The sequence below is a fragment of the Schistocerca nitens genome, chromosome 8, assembly GCF_023898315.1.
Source record: "Schistocerca nitens isolate TAMUIC-IGC-003100 chromosome 8, iqSchNite1.1, whole genome shotgun sequence".
Classification (NCBI taxonomy): domain Eukaryota; kingdom Metazoa; phylum Arthropoda; class Insecta; order Orthoptera; family Acrididae; genus Schistocerca; species Schistocerca nitens.
The window spans coordinates 104,399,393-104,426,285 of record NC_064621.1 but is presented as its reverse complement, the minus strand read 5'-3'; the positions used below and the strand labels follow the sequence as shown (position 1 = coordinate 104,426,285).

The window sequence follows — 26,893 nt, the reverse complement described above, 5'->3', positions numbered from 1 at the left end:
GTATCATAGTACCAAAGCTACAGAAGATTTAAATTTCATCTTTGTTTCCATCTTTTGAACTTTCTTATTACACTGAAATAGCCTGTGTGTAACAAAAATAGAACTATCTATGCAACGACAGGAATAGTCATGTGACCCTGTAACTAAGTGAAGTTAGCGAACTGCTATGGAAACGCCTCATTTTTTGAATATTTCTGAAGAATTCCATATATGCAACTGGGTTTCATAAGAATTTCAGTTAGGTATGTAAGGTTTATAACTTTCATCCTAAAATATTTTCATCCTCTTGTAGGACTATTTGAATTGTTTCATGCGCTGGCTGGTTTATTTATGTTAATCTTTGCTTTCGATATAGCGCTGGAGCTACTGAATTGCGTCCATAAATTTTTAAATTCGTTTAAAAACTGAGAATGAAGATTATGTGGAGAGTGCTGTTATATTTACGCTGCGAGCCGAATAGCTAAGGGCGCAACATGACGAGATGTTAATGCGTCACCGCAGGCGAACGCCTTAGCTCACACAAAAATATAAATTGAATGATCGGTGAGTGAAATTTTTTTCTCTCCCCTGTTCCTGAGAACATAGATCACTGTAATAAAAGTACGCTTAGAAAAAAATCATAATAACTTCATTTTCTTTCCCAGCGAACAAATGAAAGTTCTAAAAGAAGAATCATTTTTTTTATTTTTATACGTGTCCACGATTATTACTAACCAGTCGAAGGTTGTTTCCGTTTACAAGAGTGGATCATCTGAAAGATTCAGTGCTTGAGAGATTCAGCGATTATTCGAAAGGAAGAAAGAAGATTAGGGGTTAACGCACCATCGATGAAGGGGTCATTGGCGCATGCTCTTTGAGGCACCCTGACACAATTTTGGAGCAGTGGGCTGGTACGTTGTCGTGTTGAAGGTACAAGTTTCTAGTGTACTGTTGTAGGCAACCAGGTGACTGAATGCTTACTACTACACAGCAGATTCCTCTGTCTTTGTCTGGCGCTCGAAAAATTGCCATACTTTTGAAGAGAGTCATTTTTTCACATGTAAGTAAACTCCGACATTTACCTGAATTGTGGTGTCCTATTAAGCTGAGTGGATCGCTACATGAGGTTTCGACGTGCACGTTTCGTGTCATCGACCTGTACTGAGGCATACCGCATCTCATTGGCCCAGGCAGCGTTCTTCTATGGTTTGAGCACTCAGTGGCAATACTGTTAGTTCTTAGTACGCTGACGTGTGCTGACGAGAGGCCTTGTTCGCCGTATAGCATGTAGTTGATCTTGATATGTACAGATAGTGTGTTTCAGTATCAGTTTAGTGTCGTGTGGTGCGTCCATTAATTGCTGTAATCCACTATAGTCGCCGGCCCGCATTGCTTCAACCTGTTGTTGCCCACGACGGTTTGCTCTGGCTGCGATAGTATTCCCCATGTGCATGTGGTCCCTCCACATCAATGACACGACAAGAGGCAAAAAAGCCCAGAGCCTTTATGGCCTCGGAGATGGCGTGCCACGTGCACCGTACTATCTGTCAGCAAACACATGTGTCCGCATCGCACGTGTTTGGCACCCTATTCTTGGCGTCCTCCCTGATGGTGAAATGTCACGCTCCGAAACATCAAGTCTGTATCCAAATTTCTCGTAAGAATAAAGGACATGCTGCCTAGTACGTTCCAAAACGCCGCGCATAAAAATGGGGTTTTTCCGGTTGTTATACCTAGCGTTTTATTGGTGACAAAGAGATAGGGTCAAGCATTTTGGGTAGCCCTTGGGCTAGGGACCATTTGCACGAGTGTACCCAATTGCATCGTCCTACTGTACGTATCCTACATTACAGATTCAAAGTTTCAATATTAGACACTTACCCCAGCTTACGCAAATGGGGCAGCTCGGCTGGTTGTTTTGGTATTAGATGCGGTCTACTGTGCGTCTTAAGGCTCTTATGAAGGCATAATTTAGTTCGTGAGCGGTTCCTGTGTAAACTCGATAACCGTGGTTTTTGGGTACCAAAACCGTGCCGTGGTTTTCAAGCCGGTTATGCACAGCAAATGGCTGAAATTTTTACGACATATTTCTAAAATCGTGACGCTCACCAATCCTGAAAATTTTCTTGAAAACTTTATCCGTGTCTGATGTACAGGGGTTCAAAATTAACCTAATTGTACACGTAAAACACGCACGTAATATCAGGTGTGAGCGAAAACGTAATTTTTAAGTAACGTAGCACCAAAAAATATGCTGTAAAGTGTCTTCATTATCATCATAAGGGTTCTGGGAACCCCGTGTTCAACTTCTGAAGCACATGCAGAATTTGTGTGCACGTAAAATCCAGTCTGAGGTGGGAAAATATTTTTGCATTTTTCAGTTTCTCATAAGTAAACTATAAAAAATTTCTTTTCAAATGAGTGGCATGCCCTGTAGCAGCAGGGAAAAGAGGAGAAATAGGGAAAGATGCCCCTACCGGAACGCAGAATACGTTAATCTGCTCCTGATTTCAAAACCTCTGACTGAAAGGTCTCATTCTACCTTCCTCAGCAACTACAAATATTTTCGCCATAGTTTCGGCTTGCAGACGTATTCGCGTTTTCTTATGCTGAGCGAGAAGAAGACAGCGACAGTGGGAAAAGTACTTCATGGTAATAAACCCTGAGAGACTGTAAGGAGTAGGTGCAGTATAGAGAGAGCGAAGGGGACAGTGGCAGCGTTAGAGAAAGACGAGGGCCAGTGGAATATAACCGACAATGACGTAACAGTGCTGGGACAAGAGTAAAGGGGAAAGTGACGATGGCAGAAGAGTAAATAGAAGAACAAAGTGGAAGTGGGTGACAGTCAGTGATAATAAAAAGTAGTCTATGACAATGACGACGAGTCAGGGAGAGATAGTGACAGTGAGGAGAGACTGCAGCAGTAGGAAGGAAGGAAGGAGTGAATGAGATATTAACAGAAAGAGAGGGAAAGAGGGAGAGAACGAGAGATAGAGGAGACAGTAATAGTAGTAGTAGTAGTAGAACAGATCAAAGAAGGCTCTGGATGTGAGACAGGAGACAGTTACAGCTGGCCACAAAGGGATACTGACGATTAGTGGAGCTGAATAAGTAAATGAGACTGGACAAGTGGGAATGGGTGGGTATGAGGGACTTACAGCGATGGACTAGTGTTGTGTGAGCGAGTTACAGTTAGGGGAGCTTATAGGGGTTTGAGATGAGTTGCATGTTAAAAAGAGCGCGAATATATTCACATGACAGAATGTATGGGAACTTTTTGAGATGTGTTGAGGTAGGTAGAAAGAGGCAGCTGGTAGCAAAACTTTCAACCAGCCTCTTTCCTGTTCCGATAGAAGCATTTTTTTTGCTGGTGTATTATAAGCTATTCTACTTATGGGGATATCCTAATTCGCTTTTCTATTTACTGAACGACATGTATTATGTTAACTTAATGATCTCATGCGATTGCGTAATTTTTTTGACCATAATGAGTCAGAGAATGACATAAATGGTGAACCCTACTTCTACCTACTAAATTTCGGAGGTTGTTCAGAGATACCTTTTCAGTATTTTCGTATCACAGATCCGTCATCTCCGGTGGCTCGTTACAGAGTAATGGCATTTCGTTTGATTTCTTATTCCACTTATTCCTGTGTCTGGACCGCTTTAAATATACCTGCACAACGGTGTGAACGTCGACGGTGGAAAAAAGATCCTCATAGCATTTATCTCACATGAATAGGACGATTGCTGCACTATGATTGAGTTTTTTATTACGTATTTTATTACGTGTTTCTTGTGGTTTAAAATATTCAATATCTTGTTCTAATATTCATGACTAATGAAATGTTTTAAGTGGTTTTCGTACCAGATGACGGTTTAAGGCCGAAACCGGCACTGCTATTAAAATCCAGTTGATACACTTCAGTGTCATGAGATTTTTGAAACATATACCAACTAATGAAAATTGACTGAAAAAAAAATTGTTTGATCCACTCACAGTATTTTCTGTTGAAAACACTATTTCCCACTTTACCATTCACACTCAAGCTCGAATCTAGTATTACTCTTGGGTGTTTCGACAGTGTTGGTTGTATGTTAGTAGTGACATACATCGGTAGGGGTATATTTACTGATAAAGAATTGTCCGATATGCAACTGGCGTGCGGGTACAGACAGTGCAGTGGAAGGGAGCCACGACGAATCATAACTACGTAACAACAACAACCACATCACTGTACTTAAGCACCCTCTGACAGCTGTTGCGTTATTTTGCGTTTCGTGTAGTACTTTTTGATGATTGCACATTACGGGCTTCTTCATTGGTGTGAAAGTACTTTCACAAAACCAAGAAAATGATGTAAGAAACAAAATAAATCATAATTACCCTATTACTCTGTAGCAAACCACTGTAGATCGTGGTTTCCACATACGAAAATAGAAAATCGCCGTGAAGAATCTCCTAAATTTCGTCAGTGGAGTGCGCCTTGACCCAGTATAAATTTACGCGAGGAACGCCTGTCACTTTGTTCTATAGAACTGAACCGCCAGGCGTACTTCATCGATGTAACACTTTTTGGTTCTCTCCTTCCACTCTTTATCAAAGTTTGCAAAGTAACTCTTTCAGACGATCGGTCATTACATAATTTAATGTTCACTCGTTGGGACCATAAGCGTCCCATCACAGTTCCTTGCGAATAATAAAATCTTATTTATTCTCCATATGCGCTAAATATACTACAACCTCACTTTCGGCCATACCGCTGCATAAATCTGCGAATAGGCAATTTATTTCTCATAGAGGTAAAAATGTTGCATAAATGGATGGCTGAAACTGTGCTGTGCTGCCAGACCTAATTCCCACATGTGATAGAATTGTTCGGAGTTTTTTCTTAGTATGATTCACAGCGAGCTCTTACTTTCTTCTAACAGTCCCACAAATATCTCACGCAGTTTTATTTTAAAAATATACCTGCTTCGGCATTTAATAAAATAAAAAATATATATAAATACGAGAGTCACTCGAAAAGAAATGCACACTATTTCTGTAAAAATACAGTTTTCATTCTGCATGTGTGAAAGTTTTACAGTGTGTAGATATATCCTTCCCGCTCGTTTTCAAACTTAGTTCAACTTGTTCCCGTTAGTGGCGCCGTCACAGCATGTCTTCAAGATGGAAGCTACATTTCACGTTCGTCAGAAGCAACGTGCTGTCATAGAATTCCTGTGCTTTGAAAACGAGACAGTGGGAAACATTCACAAGAAGTTGAAAAAGGTGTATGGAGATTCTGCTGTCGATCGCAGTACGGTTAGTCGGTGGTCAAGCAGGTTACGTGATGAAAGTGGGCACGGCAATATTGTCCTCACAGCGGCAGGTACTGCACACACTCCAGACAAAGTGCAGAGAATTAACGAATTGGTGACTGCTGGCAGACGCATCACAGTGAACGAATTGTCACGCTACGTTGGGATAGGGGAAAGAAGTGTTTGCAGAATACTGGAAGTGTTGTGGTTAGAAAAGGTTTCTGCCAGGTGGGTTCCCAGGATGTTGACAGTGGCTCACAAAGGAACAAGAAAAACGGTATGCAGCGAAACACCCGTCTTACAGTCCTGACCTGGCTCCATGTGACTATCATCTCTTTGGGAAACTGAAAGACTCTCTTCATGGAACAAGGCTTGAAGATGATGACTCCCTTGTGCACGCTGCCAAACAGTGGCTCCAACAGGTTGGTCCATAACTTTACCGTGCGGGTATACAGGCGCTGGTTCCAAGATGGCATAAGGCAGTTGCGAGGGATTGAAATTATATGGAGAAATGAAAATATTGTTCCTAAAGGATGTATCTACACACTGTAAAACTTTCAATAATGTAGAATATAAGATCGATTTTAGAAAAAATAGTGTGCATTACTTTTGGAGTGACCCTCGTATTTACCGTACAGCTCAATAATCGACATTTTGTGAACTGTCGCATACCAGAAACCGAGTTCTAGATCGGCATCTACATGGATACTCTGCAAATCACAGTTAAGTGCCTGGCAGAGGGTTCATCGAATCACCTTCACAATAATTCTCTATTATCCCAAACTCCAGATGGAAACCCAGTTTTAAGCAAAGAAGGGAAAGCAGAAAGGTGGAAGGAGTATATAGAGGGTTTATACAAGAGCGATGTACTTGAGGACAATGTTATGGAAATGGAAGACGATGTAGATGAAGTTGAAATAGGAGAGACAATACTGCGGGAAGAGTTTGACAGAGCACTGAAAGGCCTGAGTCGAAACAAGGCCCTGGGTGTAGACAACATTCCATTAGAACTACTGACGGCCTTGGGAGAGCCAGTCCTGACAAAACTCTACCATCTGGTGAGCATGATGTATGAGACAGGCGAAATACCCTCAGACTTCAAGAAGAATATAATAATTCCAATCCCATAGAAAGCAGGTGTTGACAGATGTGAAAATTACCGTACTATCACTTTAATAAGTCACAGCTGCAAAATACTAACGCGAATTCCTTACAGAAGAATGGAAAAACTGGTAGAAGCCGAACTCGGGGAAGATAAGTTTGGATTCCGTAGAAATATTGAAACTTGTTAGGCAATACTGACACTACGACTTATCTTAGATGAAAGACCTGGCAAACCCACGTTTCTGGCATTTGTAGACTTAGAAAAAGCTTTTGACAATGTTGACTGGAATACTCTCTTTCAAATTCTAAAGGTTGCAGGGATAAAATACAGGGAGCGAAAGGCTATTTACAATTTGTACAGAAACCAAATGGCAGTTATAAGAGTCGAGGGGCATGAAAGGGAAGTAGTGGTTGGGAAGGGAGTGAGACAGGGTTGTAGCCTCTCCCAGATGTTATTCAATCTGTATTTTGAGCAAGCAGTAAAGGAAACAAAAGAAAAATTCGGAGTAGGTATTAAAATCCATGGGGAAGAAATAAAAACTTTGAGGTTCGCCGATGACATTGTGATTCTGTCAGAGACAGCAAAGAACTTGGAAGAGCAGTTGAACGTAATGGACGGTGTATTGAAAGAAGGATATAAGATTAACATCAACAAAAGCAAAACGAGGATAATGGAATGTAGTCGAATTAAGCCGGGTGATGCTGAGGCAATTAGATTAGGAAATGAGACACTTAAAATAGCAGATGAGTTTTGCTCTCTGGGGAGCAAAATAACTGATGTTGGACGAAGTAGAGAGGATATAAACTGTAGACTGGCAATGGCAAGGAAAGCGTTTCTGAAGAAGTGAAATTTGTTAATATCGAGTATAGATTTAAGTGTCAGAAAGTCGTTTCTGAAAGTATTTGTATGGAGTGTAGCCATGTATGGAAGTGAAAGATGGACAAGAAGAGAATAGAAGCTATCGAAATGTGCTGCTCCAGAAGAATGTTGAAGATTAGATGGGTTGATCACATAACTAATGAGGAGGTACTGAATAGAATTGGGGAGAATAGGAGTTTTGTGGCACAACTTGACAAGAAGAAGGGACTGGTTGGTAGGACATGTTCTGAGACATCAAGGGATCACAAATTTAGCATTGGAGGGCACCGTGGAGGGTAAAAATCGTAGAGGGAAACCAAGAGATGAATACACTAAGCAGATTCAGAAGGATATAGGTTGCAGTAAGTACTGGGAGATGAAGAAGCTTGCACAGGATAGAGTAGCATGGAGAGCTGCATCAAACCAGTCTCAGGACTGAAGACCACAACAATAACAACATCTCAATCTCGTACAGCGCGCGAAGAAAGCGAACACCTGTATGTTTCCGTGCGTGCTTTGTTTTCTCTTATTTTATTATGATGACAGTTTCTGCCTATGGAGGTGGGCGTCAACAAAATATTTTCGCATTCGGAGGGTAAATCGATGATTGAAATTAAACGAGAAGATTCTGCCGCAACGAAGAACGGCTTTGTTTTAATGATACCCTCCCCAAATCCTGTATCATATCAGTGACACTCTCCCCCCTATTTCGCTGTAATACAAAAAGTGCTGCCCTTTTTTGAACTTCCTCGATGTACTCCGTCAATCCTATCTGATAAGGATCCCACACCGCGCAGCAGTATTCTAAAAAGAGGACGCTCAAACTTAGTGTAGGGTGTCCCTTTGGTAGATCTGTTACATTTTCTAAGTGTCCAGCCAACAAGACGCAGTCTTTGGTTAGCCTTCCACACAATATTTTCTATGTGTTTCTTCCTTTGGAGCCGGCCGCGGTGGTCTAGCGGTTCTGGCGCTGCAGTCCGGAACCGCGGGACTGCTACGGTCGCAGGTTCGAATCCTGCCTCGGGCATGGGTGTGTGTGATGTCCTTAGGTTAGTTAGGTTTAAGTAGTTCTAAGTTCTAGGGGACTTGTGACCTAAGATGTTGAGTCCCATAGTGCTCAGAGCCATTTTTGAACCATTCTTCCTTTTTAAGTTGTTCGTAATTGTAAATAGGTATTCGGTTGAATTTACGGCCTTTAGATTTGATTGATTAATCGTGTATCCGAAGTTTGACGGATTCCTTTTAGCACTTATGTGGATGACCTCACATTTTTCGTTATTTAGGGTCAATTGCCAATTTTCGCACCATACAGGTATCTTTTCTAAATCATTTTGCAATTTGTTTTGATCTTCTGATGACTTTACTATTCGATAAACGACAGCGTCATCTGCAAACAACCTAAGATAGCTGTTCAGATTGTCTGGTGAAACGTTTATATAAATAAGGAACAGTAAAGTGCCTATAACACTAGCTTGGGGAACCTCAGAAATCACAACTGTTTTAGTCGATGACTTTCCATCAATTAATACGAGCCGTGACCTCTCTGACAGGAAATCACGAATACAGTCACATATTCCACAAGCACGCAATTTCACTACAAGCCGCTTGTGTGATACAGTGTCCAAAGCTTTCTGGAAATCTAGAAATACGGAATCAATCTGAAATCCCTTGTCAATAGCACTCAACACTTCATGTGAGTAAAGAGCTGGTTGTGTTCAACAACAACGATGTTTTCTAAATCAGTGTTCATTGGATGTCAACAGACCGTTCTCTTCGAGGTAATTCATAATGTTAGAACACAAAATATCTTCCAAAATCCTGCTGCAAATCGACGTTAATGATATGGGCTTGTAATTTAGTGGATTAGTCCTAATACCTTTTTTGAATGTTGGCGTGACCTGTGCAACTTTCCAGTCTTCGGGAGAGGATCTTTCGTCGGGGGAACGGTAAGTATGGAGCTATTGTATCAGCCTACTCTGGAAGGAACCTAGCTGGTATACAGTCTGGACCAGAAGACTTGCTTGTCATTTAAGTTGCTTCACTACTCCACGAATATCTAGTTCTACATTACTAATGTTGGCAGCTGTTCTTGATTCGAATTCTGGAATATTTATTTCGGCGTCTTTGGTGAAGGAGTTTCGGAAGGCTCTGTTTAGTAACTCTGCTTTGGCAGTACTGTCGTCTATAGTATTTCTTTGCTGCGGCGCAGAGAATGCATTGATTATGTATTGTCGCTAGCATACTTCACATACGACCAGTTTCTACAACTGGAACCGATTAGCGTGTACTGAATGTGTTCACGTTACACGAAGTGCGCGGTATTATAACGTGAAATGGAAACCGTACATTTTTCACACAACAGCACAGCTTGGATTGGTGGAACAACATGGAAAAAAAATTGGAACAGCAACTGTAGGATGAAAGCTTCTAGCAGAAATAGTAAACAGCAAATCAGTTGCAAAATCCCTCAACAAGCTTTCAATGTTTATAAAAACATCTTCGTCAGAAGGAAATATTGACAACTGGATTACATGTTGTGGCAGAGGTACTTTAAAATATAACCCAAAGACGTCAGTCAAATATAAAATTTGCCCTTCATAATGATTAAAACAACCACAACATTGTTATGGTCGTTTGGTATTCCCTTACCAACGTACACCTAGTGCGCTTAAACCATGGTAAAGAGTTTTAATAAAGCTTCTATTTTGCAACTGATTGGCTGTTTAGTATTTATACAAGAAAACAATAACCTTCTTTAAATAGTTTTCACATACCTCCCTCTATCGCTGAGTCGACCCCTGCGTTTTGGTCTCCAAAGGTGGAAAGCACCGTAGATGATTGGGTTGACCAGGCTGTTGGACATCCCGAAGAAGAAGATGGCCGACTGCAGGTCCTCACTCAGCTGCAACAGCACACACTAGTCACTGCCAACGCCCCCGCAGTCAATCAAAACACACTCTCTCACAGACACACACACACACACACACACACACACACAATAACATTATTCTGGCAATCAGACGACATCCACAACGCAGGAGTCGGTAATAACACTAACCTACGACTGCTTGTAATGTATACCCATTAGTAAATTGACAGCACTATCAATATCGATTATATTAGCCTACATATATTCACTCCCTCGATAGGGTCTACCAGTTGCGGGGACAGTACAGTCTGTAATGAACAAAGCGAGGGTAGGCGAACCAAAAGTCTCTCGGAAACAATTTCATACTCCTTAAGATACAGAACCCAACTTACATGAGCTACCTAATTCCTCACCCTGTAGTTGCAGGGGTAGTGAATACAGTAGTCTAAGCTTCCACTTACTATCGCACGGAGCATCTTACCGACCTTCGCGGGTTCCTAAAATTATAATTATTAAGTGCTGGTGCGAACAAATACATGTCGATCCTAGGTGGCGTTCGACAGGATTTCACACAGTCTACTGCAAAGAAAGTGTTTCAGTTCCAACGATGAAACCGGCTTTATAAAGCTGGTTGGGAGCAAAATAATAATCACAGGATACTTCTCAGCCCATTTATTATTCACTACACGTTTCGGACTCTCCCTATCTTTAGATGACCTGGTGGCAAAGTGCTAACAGGAAAACGCGAACATTTTATATCAAATAGTGCAATATGTTTTTAAATTAGCACTTGTATCTCATTTACCGTATCGTCATAGAACTTACATCATCCAGCGTCAGTAAGATCTCTTCCATGATACTAAAACCCTGTACGTTTTTACATTTGCCTTTTAAATTTGTCTTTGGCTGAGGTTGGTATTAAATTCATTTATGATGCAAGAAAACACTGTATAAATTTTGTAACACATAATGTTATCATCACTTGCAATTATGTATCGGCCATTTACGACAGTGCTACAGCTCTTACGCCATGTGGCGTCATCAAGTTCTCTTAGGAGGACCTGTCTGCCAGCCACATCACTCGGCTGTAAACAGCACAAGTGTCGTCATAAAGTTATCTACAGACAGGAACAGGAAACTTATGTTGTGTACTCATTCTGTACTAAATGGTATGTATATTGTTTTAAATGCCTTTGTTGCTCAATCACATTTTAGTATAGCTCTTTCTTTAAGACACTTGTGAAAAATTTCTAAGATTGTAAAAATATTTTTCTGTTACCAGTCTGAAGATGAGCAGAGCCCGAATCGTGTTATGAACAATAAACCGATCCAAAAACTCATCCAGTCCATCTGTGGCATGAATCAGCAAACCAGCGTTTAAAAGTATTAGTTGAAAACAGTCTTGGTTGCAATTTTAGTATTTTTATTTATCAACAACGCGTTTCACCTTATTTAGGCATCTTCAGGCTGATCTTAATTTGGTATTTCTTAGGACGATCCATTAGACAGTTGCTTCTATGAACGTGAACGCGTTATGCAGGTCTTGGAGTCACTCACGTCCATTTTAGAAAGTATTTACTGAGGTTAACAAAGGCGATGTTGGCCTGATGTACTCTACGATGCCCTTCAGCTACACTGTCTAATGGATCGTCCTAAGAAATACCAAATGAATATCAGCCTGAAGATGCGTAAATAAGGTGAAACGCGTAATTGATAAATAAAAAAACTAAAATTGCAACCAAGACTGTTTTCAACTAATACGATCAAGAAACAATGTGTGACTATTACATTGCAACTAACCGCCTATTTTAGACCCCCATTCATTAAAACTATTATAATAGCCACCCGCCTGTACTGCGACGTTCTCACGTCTACGATGTTTCAGTTCCGTTGCAGGTTTTCCACAAATGTGGGACGATAATCAACGAGCTGATACGACGTAAATAGAAAACAGGGATTATTACAATATCATTATTATCAAACCAGTCTTGCATATTTTATGGCGTGTGAGAGCAGACACATTCCCATTCTGTATTTGTACCAATGCAAGGGCCAGAGGCGAAAAATATCATCACCTGGAACATTTTCAGCACTTCGCTATTAACTACTCTTACAATGTGCTAGTAAAACCCATGGGTCACTAATGTTCTAGCGCTCAAAAAACTACAAGCACACGATTTTGCTTCACATTTACATGAAGACTATCATGATTATAGTGTTCTTCTGAAATGCCCCACACGTCGTCACTTTGTTCTATTTTTTTTTATTTTATTGCGGGAGGGATCTATATAAAAATACAACAGAACTGAGTGCACGTACCACTTGGTTACTACTTAGAAGGCTAGGCCACGACGTTGGCATCAAGGATTTACTTCAAACTTTGCACATCTTTAGCAGGCCATTAAAACAACATGATGTGCAACTAGCAAGGTGCACTGCTCTGGCAATTCTGAGAAAATAGCAAAAGAAGTTTTAGGCGGCTTTTACGTAACTGATGTATCTGTGCGTACGTACTAGACGTTAGAGTTCATGGCGGTTAAGTGGTTAAGGTTCGAGCTTCGTAAGACGATGGTTCGACTCACGTTCAAATCTTCATTTCTGTAGTAGAGGTTAAATTCTGTGGTATTTAAAGAAACTGCGCCTACACTGTTCGTTCTTGCTAGCAACGTCTCACTGCTGCACAAGTTAATTGCCAACTGATGGCTGCGTCTGCGTCTGCAGCTAAAGCGTCGGGGTGCAAAGTAGTTCCGGGTACCTGACAGGCAGCATGTGTGAGAGACTTCGCAAATCACAGCAGACACACATTTTCAGGAAAATTCTTTGCGTTTCTTCATTTACTTGTCGATGGTTATAAATGTATTTGCTCTAATAATTAAATTGAATTAAAAACTGTAAGTAGTCAAACAACATGAAATTCATTAAAACTTCATGCATATACATGTGTTTTTTTTTGTTGTATTACCTCTCAAATGTCATAGAAATTAAATAATATGACCAGTGATGAAAAAAATATAGACTAAAAATTAAGTTTGAGCGGGAGTCGAACTATCGCTTTAACCAAGTTCGTCTTTCGACGCTCGAATGAAAATCACTTAACTAACATCAACTCTCTAACATCCGGCAGCTATCCACACGTAGATAATAGACGCGTCCCTTGCGATTTTCTCGGGACTGTTAGAGCAGTGCATCTACTTGAACATTATGTTGTTTTAATGGCCTACTGAAGGTGTACAAAGTTTGAAGTAGATTTGTGATCCCAACGTCGTGTCCTCCCGTTGTCCGTGTTTGTTGCACCTTGTAGTAATGTAGTCTTTCCTGTGCTTTCAGTTGGCTAAGAAACGATCAGCCAATAGCACCTTCATCGAAAAGGATAGAGGGAAGATAAAGATTTCACGCCCTGTCAAGGAGGAGGTCTCCAAATACGGAGCACAAGCTTGAATTGGGCGGTGGTAGGGAAGGAAATTGGCCGTTCTACCCAGAGAACCAGCTCGGCATTTGCCATAAACAATTTAGGGGATTAACGGAGAACCTAAACTTGCAGCCTAGCACCGCTTCTTTTCCGCCGACCTGTCGACCACGGGCGCCGTGTCTGGGGCAGAACAAGTGTCCATGCGGACAGCGGGACGACGTCTGGACCACAGCGGACAGCCAGCGCGGCGCCCACTGTTGGGTTTTCCTTGGCGCGGCAGCAGAGGGAGTGAGGTGCGGCGTGCCCACAACACTGCACACACCCGCGCCGTCCTTGTAGACGGTTCCTGGTTCTGCGTGCAGCACCGCGACGATCGTATCTGTGTGCGGAGGCGCCGAGGGGAGCGAATGTCGCCAGATTGCATTCCTCATCATCATACGCGCTCAATACCTGTCGCGACATCGAGTAGCGCGACTGGGTACACAATACAATCTCCTCTGGTGCGAATGACCTGTAATTTGAACAGCACGCCTTATTAGTTTGATCTGTTAAGGCCGGTCTCTGCGCCATATTTTTGAGGTCTCCGTGACGTCATCTTTCAACAGGATAATGCAAGAGCGTATGTTATCCGTATCTTCCTGATTAACCTCGATACAGAGCGTCGCCTTGTCATCACGTTCTGCAGGTCGCTTAGCCACTGAAAAGACCTAGCCACGGATTGCGGAGACACTGGCGCGCAACTAGTGGACAGTTACTGCGATCTATGAATTCTGAACTCTTGTCACTGAGTTGAAGTAGCCTATAATGACGTATCTACTGTTATCGTTGGTAGCATCTCTATGTACTATCTTTTCCACCTATAAATTCTATAAGGAACATTGAGAATAGTATGCATATTCTCCGCAGGGTGCAAAAAGGCAGTATTTTTAATATATTAGAACAGCCTGAAAGCGAAAAAACAAGAGCCAACAAACGTACTTAATAGCTAGAGCCACTTGGTGCCCAATTCGTACTTTGCTTTATCTGACAATTTTTTTTTCTTTATTGAATTTCCGCCGTGCAGCCTACAGATATTAAAAATGTAGTGGACTGACAAGGCAGCCAGTCCACAGAGACGGGTTGCCGAAAGGGCACACGTACACATACGCCGACTGGCGCGAAGTCTGGAACAGGATTCGTAATGAATGTGATAAAGAAAAGAACGTAGCTACTAGAACACTTAACTTTTATATCGTCCTTTGGTATACAGCATTCTTGATGATACAAGTGAGACTATCTTGAGATACATGCAATGGCACAAATGGCGCCTTGCTAGGTCGTAGCCATTAACTTAGCTGAAGGCTATTCTAACTGTCTCTCGGCAAATGAGAGAAAGGCTTCGTCAGTGTAGTCGCTAGCAACGTCGTCGTACAACTGGGGCGAGTGCTCGTACGTCTCTCTAGACCTGCCATGTGGTGGCGCTCGGTCTGCGATCACACAGTGGCGACACGCGGGTCCGACATGTACTAATGGACCGCGGCCGATTTAAAGCTACCACCTAGCAAGTGTGGTGTCTAGCGGTGACACCACAAAAAACATAATGAGGAGATAATAAAACAATAAAAACAGGTGACAAAACGGTGACTATTTAAAATTGGAAGTTGGCGAAATGTTGCGAAGTGAAAATAAAAAAGACGAAGGGTTGGTGATGCCGACTAAAACACATAGTGATTAGACAGGCACAATTAAAAAAACATGGTGACAGTCTGGTTTCTGTTCGTAAGAGTTAAAAAACACATCTAGCGACAGTTTGGTGTCTGTGCAGAACTCTGAAAGGTGACGCACAACACTGAATACTCACTTAAAACTGCACCGTAGAGGAAACACGATGGCAGATGTGGGTGGGGGGGAGCACCTGGACCGATGAGGGGGGGGAAAGGGGGGGAGAGGAAAAGAAAAAGGGGGAGCAAATGGAGGGAGAGGGGCAGGGCAGATGCGGCAAGGAGTGGGAAAAGCAGAAGAAGGGAAAGCAAAAGGACTCGGTGGAGAGAATGGAGTCAAAGAGAGGGTAGATGGGGAAAAACAGGATGGAAGGGGGAGAGGGGGCCTCGGAAAAGGACAGAGGGTGGGAGGGGGAGGAGTGGATCAGAGATGATAGGAGGGATAAATGGAGGGAGAGAGGGCAACTTTGTGATATCTATTGTAGATGAGGACTCCGTCTGTAACAAAGCAGTCGATGGAGCAGGACGATTCTGTGAATAGGCGCATACGGTAAGTAGGCCCAGCTTCGTTAAAGATATGACGGGCTGAGCGGATTTCAGTGTCGGGATGGGAACTTAGTTCTGCCAACACCTCAGCCTCTGTGATCATTTCTCGCCTGGGCGGCGTTTGGGTGTTAGCGCTAACAGAGGGCGCTGATTAAGTGCAGCGTTATCTACTTGTTTTGTAATTTTCATATTACTCTGTGTACTCGGATAGCTGATTATTATTTATCTCATTATCTATAATATCGCCACCTGAGCGTATGTCAATTACTGTCTCTTAACTTTTTTTCCTTTTAACAAATTAACTTTTGTCTTGGTTTATTTCCCTCCTTTTTATTACTGTAATGCCTCTTACACATTCTTTCAAAACCCACACAATATAGGCCACACCACCCGCTTCTTCCATGATTTTTACCTCACCATTTATGGTCGCCCCATCCAGCTCAGCTCCACCCTGAGATATTTTGGCTTCACCCTAGACCGTCACCTCACCTGGACCCCTTACCTCCTGACCATCAAGCAGAAAGCCCATTCCCGACTCCGCCTCCTGAAACTCCTGTCTGGCCGGACGTGGGGATTGCATCCTTCCACCATCCCCCACGTATACAAATCCCTTATTTGTCCTATCCTCTGTTATGCCGGCGTTGCCTGGATCTCCGCCCCCCGCCCCCGCTTTTATAAGGCCCTACATAACTTAGAACGCCACACACTCTGCCTTGACTTGTGTATCCGCATTCCTTCCACCTCACCTGTATGAATTCATCCCCTTCCTCCACCTCCTCCTTTTCCTCCAACATCTCCACATCCTTTACCCTGCGTGCCAGCTTGATCCTCCCCACCCCCCGGTTTCCTCTGTCCTCTCCAGCCCCTGCCTATTGCCGCGCCTCTATCGCTATTTCGCTCCCTCTCTCCACCTCCACACACCCCATCTCCTTCACCAAGGAAAATTCCAGCACCTCACCCTCCCAGATGTTGAACTTCGTCAAGACATCTACCCTTCATACCAAGTGGCCTTGTTTCTCTCCCCTCCCCAGCGCCCCACTTTCCCTCTCCCCTCCTTCTCCCAGAGCGGATTTTCGTCCTTCCTCTCCCCCCTGAATCTCTGCACCCCCTCCTCGGCTGTTTCCCTCCCACGTCCATCCCTTCCTGGCCCCTTCGGCGCACCTGGCGCCCATCTCCCCCCCCCTCTCCACCCCTCTCCCTCCCTTCTTCCCTTCTCCCCCATCTCCATCCCCCTGGCAGATCCTCTCAGTTTGATCATCATCTTCAGCGTGGTACGTCAGCGTTGTGTTTGCTGCTGTTCTCCCATCACGTCGAGCTGTGATTTTAATTGTGTGCTCGTCTTAGTGTTACATTTAGTGATTACTAAGTGCTACGCCGCCCATCGCTACTTTTAAGCTACAGCCATGCTTTGCCTTGTGTTTCTTTTAATTGCCACAGTGTGTGGATTTTTGTGTACAGTTTTTAGCTTTTTATCACCATTTTACAGTCACCCCCTTTTCTTACACATTATGTTTCCCCTTTTATATGTCTGTTTCGCCTCATTTCTATTGTTTTCTTAAATGTCTTCATGTTCTGTACTTAATGTCTGTTTCTTCGCTGAAGAGTGGCGCCTATGCTGGTGCCAGCCTGCCCCATATGGGGCACTGAAATACAATAAAGGAGAAAAAAATCTTACACATTATAAGCCCATTACAGGCTTTACTGATTGTATTCCTCTTTATTTTACATCCTACAATTAATCTTTGAAGCATATGTGTACGCCTACAACTGCGACATCTGGCGAACTTGCAACACAAACATTTTGTGGCAACTGTACAGTAGTTTGTTGTGAACAGTAGTGCTGCTGACAAGATGACTTGTATATACTACTATTTATGTATATTTGACGATGCTGGCGCTGATTTTGTGTTTAGCATTTGATGATGTCACTATGGCTCCAGTACACTATGATGTGTTTTTATGAAACAGACATGCCTCTTCTTATTTAAAGCGCACAAAAGCACAAGTATGTTTCTAGTGCTTTTCATTATGGTCTATTTTATTGTTTCAAGCTGTAGACAAACTTCTAGTGTATTTAGTTTTTCAGTTATTTTGCTGCAGATCTGAAGATGGTCGTTATAGACCGAAACCGGTGGCCTGATGACAAAAAGCTTGTTACCATAGACGTGAAGTAAAGGAAATTTAGTCTATATTCGGATCACCGTTCAATTCGCGACCATGTCGCAGTTTGTGAGGCATACATATTTAATCGTGTATTTTACATATTATACTGTACACGTACGATAAGTGAAGTTTCACTGATTCTTTTTCTTCTTGCTACTTTAATAATACAAATTAGCGTAGTTAGTTAGCAATGCTGGCGGTGTCATTTCCTTTCTGTCAGCTTGTATTGAACCTGCATTCGATATCAACGGCAGTGATGTTCTTGTAGCTATACCGGGTGAGTCATGGTGAAATGTAGAACGCAGCCCAACTACCAGCTCTAGAAGAACTGCTGCACGGTTTGGTATTCAACAGACACGAGTTACGCGCACAGTACATGAACAGGGTCTGCATCGACGTCATGGGCAGAGTGTGCAGAATCTTCATGTAGGAAATGATATCAATGAACGGCGTATTGTGTTCACTAGTGAGTCAAGGTTTACCCGCAGCGGTAACAACAGCACGCGCAACTCTCTCGTGTGCGCAGGTGAAAATCTGCACGCTACTGTGGAAACAAATTTTCAACAATGTTTCTCAGTGAATGTGTATTGTGGTATTACTGACGACAGTCCAGTTGTTTTAGATAACTCTCTTAATGGAATTCCTTATCTTGATTTCCTTCAAAATATGTTTCCAAAATATTTTGAGGATGTTCTGCAGTCCGACGAAGCTCCTGCGCATACCATGCCGTCAGTTAGTCAGCGTCCCACTGGAAAGTGTCCTTGCAGTTCCATCAGTCGCCGTGGAGTCATTTCTCGGCCGCCGAGGTCGCCTGATCTTATTCCATCAGATTACTGTTTGTGCGGTTGGCCTAAGAGCGAAGTCCACAAGCGAGCGCCCGCCAAGTCGCACCCTGGCGAAATATTTGGCCTCGGTGCTGCAGGCGCATTTCCGAAACACTGGCATGCTCGACAAGCTGTCTGCACACATCATTGATGGACTCAAGGAATTAAACAAGCAAAGAACATTTGTTATTTGCAAAAGTGTGGGTGCATAAATGCTCTCCAGAGAATCAGTAACCTTTTCTTTAATAACAGAGAGGAGTTACTTCACGTACGCCTCACAGTACGCTACATTTTCTTCCTTTTTTTCACTGTGCTCGAAGAAGAAGAGAAGGGTGTTTCAGATCTGACCCATAACTGAGTACAAAATTTGTTGTGGTTGGCAGGAGAGGCAACACCGTGTTACTAGAGGAGGCCGAAAGGCACGCGTTTTAGCTCACGCAGGCTGGCGTGAGGTCTGGAAGAGAACAAGGAAATTAGAATTTAGAAAAACGGACGTAGCTGGTGGAATACTTAACTTTAATCCATTAATGATGAACGTCGCTTTTGACGGTACATGATTCACAATATCAATGGTAACTGAATATGGCGCCCTGCTAGGTCGTAGCAAATGACGTAGCTATGCTAAACTATCGTCTCGGCAAATGAGAACGTAAGTAGGCAGTGAACCATCGCTAGCAAAGTCGGCTGGACAACTGGGGCGAGTGCTAGGAAGTCTGTCTAGACCTGCCGTGTGGCGGCTCTCGGTCTGCAATCACTGACAGTGGCGACACGCGGGTCCGACGTATACTAACGGACCGCGGCCGATTTAAAGGCTACCACCTAGCAAGTGTGGTGTCTGGCGGTGACACCACAAAATTACTGATGACCAAGTCATCAGTCCAGTTCTTTTAGGTAACTGCCTTTATGGAGTGCAGTAAAATGATCTTGATCAGTCAGTCACTTTGTTCAAAATAAAAATCAGAGACAGTAAGATTCATTATATTTTCACTGAAAGTGGTATGCAAGTATCAGTACAACAATTTAAATGAAACAATAATGGCAAACTGAAAATATGTTTTTTCAAACTGTTCATTTGGTGGTTGACTTTCTGAACGTGCTTTGTTAAACGCTTGCTTGGCGCCTTCGTGTTGCAGCTGAGCTGAAATTAAGTAATTACTTTTTAATGCAAACAGATCCAAATTATTTGAAACAATTACATTTTATAATTTTCATTTATGAAGTTAATAAACTTTACTTGCGTAGGTAAAAGATGCTTCTACGTAACGAAATTTTTAGTATTATTTGAAAGAGCTCACCATTTAATCATGTTCCTAACGAGTGTTTGTATCTCTTTCCTATTATTAAATTTAATTTCTTTTAGTGATTTTAAATCAGAGTTAGCGTTTCTCATTCTTATTTTGTGAAGTGAAACTTTTAGTTTCGTGAGTGAGCTATTTATTCGACATTTATTCGATATGTTTGTTCAGGTATTTTACGTAATAATTTTCACTTCTGAAAACCAACTACTGTAGTTAACGAACAGAGCATGTCCAATTGAACTGGCGATCAAATTTAGAAATAATTCGTTGATTTCCCTTGGGCTACTGAAAATCCTCGTGGTTCTTTTTGTTGTCATTTTAGTGTGTGATTTGCACTTATTTATAACGATCTTCCAAATTTTACGTAAGAGAAACGTGGAGTACAGTATTTGCATAGTAAATTTGTGGTAATTACATCCCACAACGCAGTTGTTATTTCAGAAACGACTGCATTAAGTTTTTGATCTGATTTAGCTAATGCCAACACGATCATATGTGTAGCCGATTAGAGAGAGGATAAAGGTTCCATGTGTCGACATAATGACAACATAGTATCAATTTTAGTATCCTTTTCTTTGGGAATAATAAAAGAGGAAAGTCGCGCACGCGAAGTACGAATCATTAGAGAAGAGGAAACACGACGAGTACAAAGCAGTAAACTTCGTTATTAATTAAGCAGATAAGATATAAATGGAACCTAATGACAGTTTAACTTTCGATGACTGGTACTGGAAACAGGCGTTTGAAGAACCGTTGCCGTGGAAGGTAACTTTCGTTGAAAGGTTACAGTGGGACAAGTCAAACGAATGTAAGCAGACGGCCACAAAAGCATGGTTGATTACAAAAGCGTGATCGATTATTCTGCTAGTGAGTGTTGTACACTGATATAGTAGCAGGAAGGGGAAGATACCACCAATTGTGTCATCTCATTTTGTGATCTATTTTTAATGATTACGTTTGTTGGCTTTATTTTTACTACAAAATATTTACTGTAACTAGTAAAAAAATTAGTTTCCTTCAGCTGAAGAGCGGTTTTCTCGAATTTTTTTCCTCTGGTTGCTGAGAGATCGTCTCCAGTTGGTAAAACGAAGAGACAATATTAAAAATGGTTTAGCGATTGACATTGCTGTCAGAACGCTGCGGTGAATCAGAATGAATATTTGTTGGACCGATGTGGTGAATTGGTAACAATACAAACCGTGATAACAAACATGACTCGTTGCAAGATTTCAGACATCCACACGTTTCCCGAATCATACTGTTCAAATCAGGGTAATCTCTAAGCAGTGGCACGCAACCAACCAGTTCTTTATTCTTACACGATAAGGAAAACTTCTTGTATCTTTGACATCAACGTAAACGATACGCTGATTGTGAGAAATGGATAAAGGTAATAAGTACAACCAAATTGTTCGCATAATAAGCAGTCGTGTTCCATTCAGGCGTGCTAAACGTTCTCATATTCGTGCTACTTGACAATATGTCAGCACTTGTTTGTATGATAAAATGGAATCTGAGGATGAGAGTCAAAGTTAATCGTAACATAGAGCGCCAGGTGTTTGTCTGCTCGCCCGTACCACCAAACAACCGATCAATCGACTTGCAACCCTGTCCGCCTCAAAGCCGCCAAGACAGAGGCCGCAAGGTTCAAGGATCTCCTCCGAAGTGTCCGTTCTTAACTGGCATTACACTCCTGCAATTTCACTGCTCCTAAACCTCAGCTTGCAGGCACCAATTACGGCATGAGGTACCTCGAAGGCAGTCGTCTCATTTCGTTAGCCATTAGGCAATTCACCGGCTATTTTCGATGACCTAACGCCGGCATTGCCATTGCTTCCACTTCATTACTCTGGGACACCGCGCGGCCACGTACAAAACCAGTTTCTCGCCATAGGACCGTCTTTTATCCTTATCAAGTTGTCTTCCTACGTGCCCTGTAAATGTGCTCTCCCCAAGGCAATTTATTTTTCCAAACGTTATCACCGTATCACCTGTTTGGCTGGCATGAAGCAACCACTCAACACTTTTAGTGAACTTTGGTAATCTCTTTGAGTCTCGATGTTTACCTCTGTCACCAAACAAGAGTCGTCTCGCTGTATTGCTCAACTCCGTCTCTGACTTCTCCAGAATATGGGGGAGAATAGTTGCCTTCCGATATTCTACACTTCAAAGCCTCATGTTCTCTGCTTGGCTGTGTTGTTTAACTTATACCACATTAGAGTACACCCCACAGAAATACTTTCAGAAAATACTTACTAATGTATAAATTAATTCTTTCAGCATCGAATGATGTAAAGTGATTGCATTCTGTTAAATTTGCTACACTGTTATTTATGTACATCCTGTAATCTACGTTCAAGGCAGTATCAAAAATTACAGACCCTTCATCATGCCTCAGTGCTATTATTTCTTCGTCCTCAACTTCAACTGCCTGCCTTTCACGTCCTTCGACTCTTGTAACTGCAGACTAGTTTCTGTGCATTATATCAGATGATTTAAGAACTCCGAAGAGTGTTTCTCAGTCAACATTGTCAATAGCATTTTCTCTACATCTACATTGTAAACACCGGTCAAAAGCATTTTCTCTACATCTACACATACTGTAAACACCGGTCTGCCTTTCTTCAATGTATATTATAAGAAGTGCACTCCGCGATGTACTGTATACGCGTTGCGGATTATAAATTTAAATACAGGTAAGTTGCAGTGTCACTTTTACCTCCTGTGGTCCTACATAATTCCGGAAGTCAAATCATTTTCTCCCATGCCGGTTTATACTTGTCGTTCAATATTTCTGAAGATCATTAGTGTTAGTATTTTACAACTGACACAAACATATGGATTTGGAGTACTCACACTTGTTAGCACATGCCTTCATTGGTAAGAGGATTATTCCATTCGTCTAAAAGTCTGAGGGCATATCGACAACCTCATATATTCTGCATGCCTGGAGAACTTTTATCATGACTGGTTCTCCCAAGAACACAAATATTTTGAGGGAATGTCGACTAATTCACCTTTCTTTCAGTGCTCTGTTGAATTTTTCTGGTCGTGTCGCATTACCTGTCTCAGCTCCATCCACTTCCCCTTTTCTTGTCGTAATTTTCTCTGAAGAAAAAGTTCTTCGGTGTAAAGGCATAATCCTTCACTAGTAATTAAAACGTTATGAGTTCAGATTTCGACATCAGCCACTGCTTAAATCCTGATTAAAAGTCATCAACAATGCCAACCGTAGACTTCTTGTATAACTGATGACCTTTGTCCTGCCAGCGGCCTTAGTAACGAGGGCAGAGGAAAGACAATGATTTGCGGCACCCCCTTGCCTGGCAGGTGGGAAAGTACACATAAGATGTGGAAGGATCAGCAATGGTCAACGGTATGAAGAAAGACAAGGCAATGGAAACCACTGCGTTAAAGTCACATATAATATATGTCCACAGGACATGTGGTTCCTAATTGAAAAAAAAATGTTATGATGATCTCTTCGTTGGCAAAAGATTCCGGCTCAGTCTACCGGTCACGAGGGAGGTCACCAAGAGGTAGACCACAGATTGAAAAGTATGCGAAAAATACAATCTACGTGTTGGAGTGTGAAATCTCAGAAGTCTAAATGTGGTAGGGAAGTTATGAATTCTGGGAAGAAAAATGTAAAGACTCAGTCTGGCTACATTGGTGCTCACTGAGTTCAAATGGAACCAAAATAAAGATATCTGGTCATACAAGTATAGGCTGTTGTTATTGGCAATGGCGCAAAGTATTGTAGCATGTATAGGATTCGTCATGAATTGTAAGGTAGGACAGGAGAGTGAGTTTGGGCGGTTTAGTGATAGGATTACTCTCATTAGAATCGACAACAAATCAATGTCCACAACAATAATACAGGTACATATGGCTGCATCACCGTCAGGAGGTGAAGACGTAGAGAATGCATATGAGGACATTGAACGTGTAATTCAGGGATATGAAAATCTTATACTCGTGAGTGACCGGAATGTTGTAGTATACACTGACTTTGAGTGCTCGCTAGCTCGTGTGGTCAGTGTGAAGGTGACCCCACTGCCCCACGTAGTACACTCACATGGTGGCACATATCATATGCAGTGACATACCAGGTTGAATGCCCATATGATTCGAGTCACAAGTGTTCTGCATCATATTTTCAGAATTATCTCGTGAGATGGTTGCTCTCTGAGCTTGAACAACTTGCAACATATGTTGATATGACACATCTCACCAACATTCACATCATAGGAAAATGACGAATTATGCAAGAATGCAGTTGGCTGTCCTATTTTTTGGCTGCAGTTAGCGGGAGAAGAGGAAATTGCCCATAGAGATCACTGTCATCTAATGCTAAAGATCCACAACGTAGCACACAACACATGCAACTTCAACAGGCAACAGCCACGACACACACCCGTTTTCTTCCACAAGGTTGTCTGCTATGACGCTCACTACATCGGTGAACACTTGGCTGATTATTGATTGAGAAATGAGTGGGTTAGTCCCAAGAGAGCATCAAAAAATACACTCCTGGAAATGGAAAAAAGAACACATTGACACCGGTGTCTCAGACCCACCATACTTGCTCCGGACACTGCGAGAGGGCTGTACAAGCAATGATCACACGCACGGCACAGCGGACACACCAGGAACCGCGGTGTTGGCCGTCGAATGGCGCTAGCTGCGCAGCATTTGTGCACCGCCGCCGTCAGTGTCAGCCAGTTTGCCGTGGCATACGGAGCTCCATCGCAGTCTTTAACACTGGTAGCATGCCGCGACAGCGTGGACGTGAACCGTATGTGCAGTTGACGGACTTTGAGCGAGGGCGTATAGTGGGCATGCGGGAGGCCGGGTGGACGTACCGCCGAATTGCTCAACACGTGGGGCGTGAGGTCTCCACAGTACATCGATGTTGTCGCCAGTGGTAGGCGGAAGGTGCACGTGCCCGTCGACCTGGGACCGGACCGCAGCGACGCACGGATGCACGCCAAGACCGTAGGATCCTACGCAGTGCCGTAGGGGACCGCACCGCCACTTCCCAGCAAATTAGGGACACTGTTGCTCCTGGGGTATCGGCGAGGACCATTCGCAACCGTCTCCATGAAGCTGGGCTACGGTCCCGCACACCGTTAGGCCGTCTTCCGCTCACGCCCCAACATCGTGCAGCCCGCCTCCAGTGGTGTCGCGACAGGCGTGAATGGAGGGACGAATGGAGACGTGTCGTCTTCAGCGATGAGAGTCGCTTCTGCCTTGGTGCCAATGATGGTCGTATGCGTGTTTGGCGCCGTGCAGGTGAGCGCCACAATCAGGACTGCATACGACCGAGGCACACAGGGCCAACACCCGGCATCATGGTGTGGGGAGCGATCTCCTACACTGGCCGTACACCACTGGTGATCGTCGAGGGGACACTGAATAGTGCACGGTACATCCAAACCGTCATCGGACCCATCGTTCTACCATTCCTAGACCGGCAAGGGAACTTGCTGTTCCAACAGGACAATGCACGTCCGCATGTATCCCGTGCCACCCAACGTGCTCTAGAAGGTGTAAGTCAACTACCCTGGAGAGCAAGATCTCCGGATCTGTCCCCCATTGAGCATGTTTGGGACTGGATGAAGCGTCGTCTCACGCGGTCTGCACGTCCAGCACGAACGCTGGTCCAACTGAGGCGCCAGGTGGAAATGGCATGGCAAGCCGTTCCACAGGACTACATCCAGCATCTCTACGATCGTCTCCATGGGAGAATAGCAGCCTGCATTGCTGCGAAAGGTGGATATACACTGTACTAGTGCCGACATTGTGCATGCTCTGTTGCCTGTGTCTATGTGCCTGTGGTTCTGTCAGTGTGATCATGTGATGTATCTGACCCCAGGAATGTGTCAATAAAGTTTCCCCTTCCTGGGACAATGAATTCACGGTGTTCTTATTTCAATTTCCAGGAGTGTATCTTTCATTTTGCAAGCAAATCGCCAAGAACAATGTGCTGCAGTTTCTGGACTTCCTACTTTTTTGTATATACCATTTCATAAACTGCTTGAAACTATGTGCCAGGAGGATATACATATCACTGAAGGTAAACATCCTAATTATGCAAAATTTCAGCTCATGACGATGAAAGGTGTCTTTCCATATGAATACCTGGTTTCAGTGGAGACACTCAACGAAACCATATTGCTCAAAATAACTGTATTCATCAGTAATCTTATAACGGATATGCAGTAAGTGCATGCAGTGAATGTTTGGCAAGAATTCAACATCTATTATTTAGGGGAGCATGCAAAGCTTTCTATTGCCATGCATGTACGCTTGCTGACAGATATTTCCGAGAATTTCCGGAGTGTATGCATGGAAACATACGCTATGGATCCTGCCTTCTATTACACAGTTCCAGGGCTTTCCTGGGATGCAGTGCTCAGAAACATACGCGTCAACACCGAACTAGTGTAAACATGTCGCTCTTACTTGATCAAGTAATTCGTGTGTGACTTTGTCAATGTACTTATAGTCACGGCAAGTAAAATAAAATGTGAATGGGTCCGACGACATGAGTTACATATGAAACGTCCCCTTAGAAAAATTATATACGACTGTGCTTAAACTGTCACACAATATTTTTAGCGCAACGCAATCTGACTTTCAATAATCCCTACAAGAGAATGGCCCTGACTGACATTAACCTATACCTTTCACAAATCACTTACCCCACCAAAAATCTTCGTTACTCGAACTACTGCAATACAGCGAGCGCCACTACTGCCAGCTAAATAAAATATTCAAACTACTGAAGGCGCTAACTACTGATAGTCATAGTTAGCAAATGAAAGATTTTGAT

General features: G+C 42.8%; 1 protein-coding gene across 1 annotated transcript in view; it reads right to left on the bottom strand.

The window, feature by feature from the left end:
- Positions 1–26,893, bottom strand: part of LOC126199426 (gonadotropin-releasing hormone receptor-like) — a 651,151-nt gene that overhangs the window by 22,276 nt on the left and 601,982 nt on the right. Inside the window, exon 4 of the mRNA XM_049936344.1 lies at positions 10,021–10,148. Within this exon, the coding sequence (XP_049792301.1) occupies positions 10,021–10,148 (128 nt within the window). The remainder of the gene's footprint in view (positions 1–10,020; positions 10,149–26,893) is intronic.